The sequence below is a fragment of the Lycium ferocissimum genome, chromosome 5 (genome assembly GCF_029784015.1).
Source record: "Lycium ferocissimum isolate CSIRO_LF1 chromosome 5, AGI_CSIRO_Lferr_CH_V1, whole genome shotgun sequence".
Taxonomy (NCBI): Eukaryota; Viridiplantae; Streptophyta; class Magnoliopsida; order Solanales; family Solanaceae; genus Lycium; species Lycium ferocissimum.
The window spans coordinates 52,489,114-52,496,680 of record NC_081346.1 but is presented as its reverse complement, the minus strand read 5'-3'; the positions used below and the strand labels follow the sequence as shown (position 1 = coordinate 52,496,680).

At 37.4% G+C, this 7,567-nt stretch overlaps 1 protein-coding gene across 2 annotated transcripts; it reads left to right on the top strand.

Moving 5' to 3' along the window:
• Window positions 1–854: 854 nt before the first annotated feature.
• LOC132056893 (TOM1-like protein 6) lies at window positions 855–6,708 on the top strand. 2 transcript variants are annotated; one of them, XM_059449294.1, is made up of 9 exons: window positions 855–1,635; window positions 2,835–2,913; window positions 3,367–3,465; window positions 3,646–3,759; window positions 4,223–4,386; window positions 4,510–4,591; window positions 4,671–4,756; window positions 4,865–5,143; window positions 5,375–6,708. In XM_059449294.1, exons 1-9 carry the CDS (start codon window positions 1,481–1,483, stop codon window positions 6,471–6,473), a joined length of 2,157 nt encoding a protein of 718 aa, XP_059305277.1. In that variant the 5' UTR covers window positions 855–1,480; the 3' UTR covers window positions 6,474–6,708. The 2 variants fall into 2 exon arrangements, with proteins under 2 accessions (XP_059305277.1, XP_059305278.1); XM_059449295.1 differs by lacking the exon at window positions 2,835–2,913 and having other exon boundaries at window positions 1,517–1,635.
• The last annotated feature ends 859 nt before the right edge of the window (window positions 6,709–7,567 follow it).

Below are 7,567 nucleotides of genomic sequence, written 5' to 3'. Positions count from 1 at the left end.
GATTTTTTTTTTCTATATTTACTATATATGAAATTCAATGATGATTTAGTTTTAATGACGTTGTTTTGCCTCTTTTTGTTGGAAATGATACAACATATTTAAAATAATAAAATTTAACATGTATTTTATAATATTTTATGCACATTTTAAATATAAGATCATTTTTTTTTATATTCTTTCATTGTTAGTCAAATTAGATACATAAAATGATGGTACAGTATTAGAGTTGCAAACTAATAATCACAGCTCCAACCAAAGTGGTTTATTGGAGAAAAATCATGAACGGTATACTTTTCTTCTGTAACCTCTGTTTCACTATATTCGTCATATTTTGATTTGATATAATGTTTAATAAAAAAATTATAATTTTAAAATATATACTAGTATTTTATTTGACCATAGAATTTATTTTAAAAACTTATAATGTCAAAAAAGTTATAAAATGTATCTATTAAAAACATCGTTTCTATCTCTCAACCTTTCAAAAATAGGGGTAAGCTATGCATGCACTGTATCCTCCCCAAAATATCACTACAAGTGTTGTCGTTGTCATAAACAAAAGATAAAAATTAATAAGAATGTGATATTACTTAGAATTACACGAACTAATAAGAAACCAACATCAAACTAATAGCAGTAAGTAAAAAATGAAAGGAGAGAATAGCTCCTTTTGCCGGTATTTACGAGTCTGACCCGCGGAACTCAAAAAGGAAAAGAAACAAGAGGAGTGGACCATCCTACGACCAGAATGCACAAGTAGGCGCGTGTGTACAAGCACCCAAAGAGCGCGTGAGCTATCCTACAAAAAGAAAGACCTTTTCCAGAGCTGATAATTGAGAAGAACAAGCGAGGGGGAAGAAAAGAAGACGAAATTCCCGGAAAGGAGAAAAAAAGGAAAAAACACCAAACACTCACCATATTGTACCAACAACACATAAAACCAAAATTCCCCCTAGTTTTTCTCAGTTAATATACATATTTTCCCTAGAAAAAAACTAGCAAAGAATCTCGAAATTTTCTGCAACCTTTGAGAACAAAGATTAAACCTTTTTTTTCTAAATCAAACACCCACCAGAATAAACAAAGAAACCAACAAGAGATAAACCAAAATTCCCTAGTTTTTCTCACGGAGAAAAAAAATTAATGGGTGTATACATGTTTTCCCTCGAAAAATAACTACCAAAGAATCTTGAAATTTTGTTTAACCTTTGAGAAGAAAGATTAAACCCCTTTTTCTTTTTTGGAAAAAAAAAATGATTTCATCATTGGGTATCTACATATTTTCCCCAGAAAACTAGCTAGCCAAGAATCTTGAAATTTTCTGTAACCTTTTGAGAAGAAAGATTAAACCCTTTTTTTTTTTTTCAGAAAGAAGATGGTTTCATACATATTTTCCCCAGAAAACTAAGTAGCAAAGAATCTTGAGATTTTTTTTGCAACCCCTTTGAAGAAAGATTAATTTTTTTAGAGAAAAAAAAAGATGATTTCATCATTGGGTGCAGCTTCTTCATCTTCATCTTCATCATCATCTTCATCAGCTTCTGTACGTGTTGAGAAGGCAACAAGTGAATTCTTGATTGGTCCTGATTGGACTATGAATATTGATATTTGTGATACCATCAATTCCAATCAATGGTAATTACTCCTTTTTTCTTTTTCTTTTTTGTGCTTATTGTAAGCTTAATTCATGTGGGTTTTTGTTTTCTGTGTTTTCTTGAGGCTTATTTTTTTAAATATTAGCAAACCCCTTTTCTGTATCTTGGTTGTTTTAGGGTATGAGGGGGAAAGATGACTTCTTTATATGGGGTTTAACCTCCTTTTTTTTTTTTTGTGTTAATTCATGTGGGTTTTTCGTTCTGTGTTTTCTTGATGGTTAATTTTTTGTGTGTTTCTTTTTAGTTGATGGAAAAAAAGTTTTTTTTTTCTTTCTGTGCTTTGTGAATTCTCATAGTTTGAAGTGTTATTTGGACTTATCAGCCAAGTAAGTGAACTTTATTTTGATTTTTTACTGTATTCCATTTGCCTTTTTGGAGCTTTTGAACGTTAGTATCTTTAGGTTTCAAAAGTTGTTGAATTATCCAGCTTCACCTGTGTATAAAATTTATAACATCATGTATCCAAGAATTCTCAAGGGGTGTTGATTGGTGAGTTTTGTTTTTAATTTAACAAGGATGAAGTTACTTTGTGTGGTCAAAGATTCACCCTTGGGAGATTGCATTGTTTTCTACTACATTCAACTACTTATCCCAATCCCAAACTAGTTGGGGTCGTCTACACAATCATCTGTGTCCAATCTGCTTATCTCATTCCCATTTCATGAGTACTAAATATATTTCAAGGAAGCACCCAAGGGTGTGGCCTAGTGGTCAAAAAGTTGGTTGAAAACGATGAGGTCTTAGGTTCAAATCCTAGCAGAGACAAGAACACTAGGTGATTTCTTCCCATTAGTCCTAGCCTTGGTGGACAGATCACCTGGTATCTGTTGCTGGTGGAAGGTGGCCGGTATCCCATGGAATTAGTCGAGGTGTGCGTAAGCTTGTCCGGACACCACAATTATCAAAAAATTATATATATTTCAAGGAAGTAGGGATTCTCAATAATAGTTCTTTGAACATCAAACTTATATTCCACACGGATATACAAGTCTCTAAGCAGAATTAAAGGACTCTGACAAACACCGGACGCAATGATGTGTTGTATTTTCATCCTAGCTTCAATTACTGTGCTCCATTCTCCATTGCTTGAAGTTGACGTAAACTATATGCATATAGGCTATAGCTAGAACAAGTGGAAAACAATTTAAGGTTTGATTTTATTGTCCCTACTCTATACAGGTTAGCAAAAGATATTGTCAAAGCTGTGAAGAAGAGGTTGCAGCACAAGAACCCCAAAGTTCAGCTACTTTCTTTAACAGTACGTATGTTGGAACCTCTCCTTTATTTATATAATTTACAGTCAGTCAAATTGCATTAGGGCCATCAATGTATCAGAGGCTCATTTGAGGTACACTTGAGCCATGAAGCTCAGGGGTAGGCACTTCACCTCACTTAGGTTGCGTTTCAGTGTAGGCAAGGCACGATGGTGTTCGCCTCATTACCCACAAGTTCAATCTTGAATAAAGCAGTTTTAAATAATAAATGTGAAATCCAAAGATATATATTAATCTTTAAGAAAATAAAGACTTGGAGCTTTTTTTAACGCTTTTTGCTTTTGATAACACTGAGGGCTATATTATTGACTAAAATATGCTAAGCGGAACGGTATTTCTTTTACCTGATATTAATATCCAATCTCCTTCTAAGGTTGTCAAGCTGCGATAAGCTTTGATGGTTCTAATGATTATTCTCCTTGTCCTTCCCCCTACAGCTTCTGGAGACAATGGTGAAGAACTGTGGCGATAATATGCACTTTCAAATTGCTGAAAGAAGCATACTGCAAGACATGGTCAAAATTGTAAAGAAGAAGGCAAGTTTCTGTTCAAACTACTTCACTTATTGGTCATTGCGATTATGTGTACTTTGTGCTGCTTGGGACCATTATTGATGATTATTAGCTTTTTGGTCATTGTGATTTGTGTTACCCACTCTCAGTTTTGAGTGTGCATTTGACCTGTTTGTTTAAGACTTTCTTTTGATGGTTTTGCAGACTGATATGCATGTGAGAGATAAAGTGCTAGTACTACTGGACTCTTGGCAAGAGGCATTTGGTGGCCCTGGAGGAAAGTATCCCCAGTACTACTGGGCTTACGAAGAATTGAGGGTTAGTAACTTGATGTAAAGTTTTAGTTCAAAATCATTTTTTTATGAGTTATAGGTTTGTGATTTCATTGAGATACTCGTAATGACATTGATTTGTTGGCTTGTAATATTACTTTTGAGTTAGATAATCTCTTTCTCCAAATGATCAGTTGGGAAACGGATTTATGCAGTTCATCTCTGTGTTTTGATATGTTTCATGGAATTGTTCAGATGTTTTCTTTTTGGTTCTTGTGTGTGTTTGTTTCAGTTGGGAAACGGATTTATGCAGTTCATCTCTGTGTTTTGATATGTTTCATGGAATTGTTCAGATGTTTTCTTTTTGGTTCTTGTGTGTGTTTGTTTTTCTTTCTTATGGGGGTGGGTGAGGAAAGAAACCCTTGTCTAAGAAGTGAAATGGCATGCTTAAACATTTATTAGAGAAGTTTTGTTTTCTACTAACCATGTTGGTGTCATGATGATGGCAGCGTGCTGGCATTCAATTTCCCCAGCGTTCATTTGATACGGCTCCAATATTTACTCCTCCTGTTACTCATCCTGCACCAAGACAACCTCAACCTGGTTATGGAATGCCAAGCAATTCCTCAACAAGACTTGACGAGGCAATGGCAGCAGAGGTCGGAAACTTAAGGTAAGTTAATTAGGCCATTGCAGACCTATAGATCCTATGTTGTTGCACTATGGTGTTTTGTGCTTGATTCACACACTATCATATCTTTTGTAAACTATTTTTTTTTTTTTTTTTGCGTTGCAGCTTGTCCAGCATAAATTCTATGAGGGATGTTGCTGATCTGTTGGCTGATATGCTACAAGCTGTGACCCCAGGCGATCGTCTGGTATGTAACTACTCTTACTCTTCCTTCATGCACCTCTTAAAAAAAAATTCTTTAACCCGTTACTATCTTTTCTGTCTAGGCTGTAAAAGATGAAGTTATAGTTGATCTTGTTGACCGCTGTCGCTCTAACCAGAAGAAGTTGATGCAAATGTTAACAACAACGGGGTAATTCTTTCTTTTGATTCTTATGGTGTTCATGGGGGTGATGCAAATGTTAACTGGACTGGTGCTATTATATTATCTTGTGCTAAAATTTGTTTTGATTTATATTAGGGATGAAGAACTTCTGGCCCAGGGTCTTGAATTGAATGATAACCTCCAAACTGTACTGGCTAAACATGATGCAATAGCTTCTGGGTCTCCACTCCCAAACGATAACCACTCAGCAAGAGAAATGTATCATGATCCTCCAAGCCCCAAACCTGCTGAAGTTAAACCACCTAGTCCAACAGCAGCAGATGCCAAACCTTCTGCACCAGTTCTTGCAGCAACCACAGGTCAAATTGATGAAGAGGAAGATGAGGAGGATGACTTTGCCCAATTAGCTCGAAGGTAAATATCGAGATAACAGATACTTGCTTTTACTCCCAATTGTAAGCACCACATCGCACGTATGTAGAGCCATGACAAGGGGGTGAGTAGTACTCAGTAGAAAGATTAGTGACTTATATTTGGATTTGATAAACGTTAGGGGAAATCAAGAGTTGCTCTTTATGCGACTGTGTGGTGGTTTTATAGCTGTGGTTGTGCTCTCTAATGACGCTTATGCTTGTGCTGATGCAGACATTCAAAAACAAGTCCAGCAGCCCAAACAAGTGAAGGAATGGTCTCTGGCAATTCTACGGGAGAACCATTGGATCCTGTCGCAAGCAATGCATTAGTTCTTCGTGATCCACCTGCAACCACGAAAGAACAAGACATAATTGACCTCTTGAGCCTCACCTTATCAACAACAAGTGTATATCCCGAAACACCACAAAATTCTGCTTCAGCCACTCAAAACACGCATCAGGAGCCGCATGCCTCCTCAACCACACAAGGGAATCCATATGCACCTCAAGCTTATCTTGGGTATCAACAAGATCAGAGCTTTAGCAGTTATGTAGCTCCTTGGGCTCAACCCCAGTCCCAACCCCAACCTCAGTTTCATCCTCAATATCAACCCCAAGGCCAACCTCAGTATCATACACAATTTCAACACCCAACCCAAGCCCAGTTCCAGCCCCAGCCTCACCCACAGCAACAACCTCAATATCAACACCAAGGTCAACCTCAGTTTCTTCCTCAATCCCAACCCCAGCCTCAACCACAGCAACAATCTCAATATCAACAACAAGGTCAACCTCAGTTTCATCCTCAATCCCAACCACAACCATCCACTCAGCCTCAACTGCAGCAACCACAAGAATCTTCATTACAATCTCAGCATACATCACAACCGCTTCCTCAATCTCCTTTGCAACCTGAACCTATAACTCAGCTAGAACTTCATCCTCAGTCTCAACAACGTGCTCAGACTCAATTCCCTCAGTACTCGGCTTATCCACCTCCTCCTTGGGCAGCAACTCCCGGATATCTTACCAATCCAAGTCCTTCGTCTAGACCATCCTACATGTACTCAACTCCACAACCAACCAAAAATACATCCATGAGGCCCGAACAGAATGTTAACCCCTTCCCTACTATGGGAAGCAATGGTTTAGCTATGAATGGGGACCCGAAGACGACAACAACTACCCCTGCTGCTGGACAAAAAACCTTCATTCCATCTTATAGATTGTTTGAAGATCTTAATGTTTTCGGCAATGGGGATCAAAGACACAACTCATCTTCCGGTTTATCAGGAAATAACAGCCAAAGTATGGTTGGTGGACGAAAATGAGACGTATTTGTGGCACGTCTTCTAATACCATGCTGTCAATATGATGTACATGATTGGACTTTCCCCCGCCCCCTCTACCCTCACTTTATTTGGCGTTTTTGGAGTTTGCAGGTAGGATAGTGTTATAAGATTGATTTAATTCTGGCTATTACATCGTCCGTGTTTATGTTATGCGACAGTTAAATAATCTCTTAGGATGATGAGGTTTGAAATTTGTTATTGCAGTTTCCCTGGAGTTGATTTGTTTTCCCTCCCTCCTTTGTTATGGGATTAGGTTTATGTTTATACTTACAGGCAATCACTTTCATTAGTTTTAACTTGAATTGGTGAGCATGACTTTTCATAAATTAAGTATATCTTTAAGGTGATATTGGACACACGAGGCCAAGATATGTTTGCTGGGTGCACGACCCATTAACCTACGAATAATGGGATAGAAAGCATGACATGTTGCAATAAAAGCTTGATTCGAGGCATTAGCTTTGGAGCCTGATCAGGTAACTTTAAAGGTGGTCCCAGTGGTAGATTCTGACTTTGATTTACCAATCAAGTGCTGCCATTTGTTGAAAGATTGTTCTTCTTACAATAGTCACCAGTAAGGATTTGATTCTATTAAAAACTGATGCTAATGCATTCATCTTAACCTTTATTATAGCCTATTTAGCCGAATAGTTTAGAGTTGAAGCATTTTTGGTTGAGGGAAACAACCATATAGCATTTTCATACCGGAGCAACAGAAACCAGCTTATTACAGGAATGGATTTCTGAAATACTCTAGGAAATATCGACACTAAATAGAATATACTTAGGAAGTTCTGCTTCAAGCTCAAGGGCAAGCTTGACGCCCAAGGTTATTTTGTAGACTACGACATGGAAACTTATAGGGTGTTGTATGCCATCGTGTTTTGCATAGGATTTTTTGTTATTCCATGAAGTATTTTCAAAGGATCACACTGTGTCATCGCTCGATCACTTCTTTTTCCACCAAGTCATTGCTTAGGGACCTTAGAGGACGATCTGAATTGTTTCCATCTCGACTTTGGATCTTAGCACCCAAAAAATCTGTCTATACAAACGATCTAAGGCCTGTATTC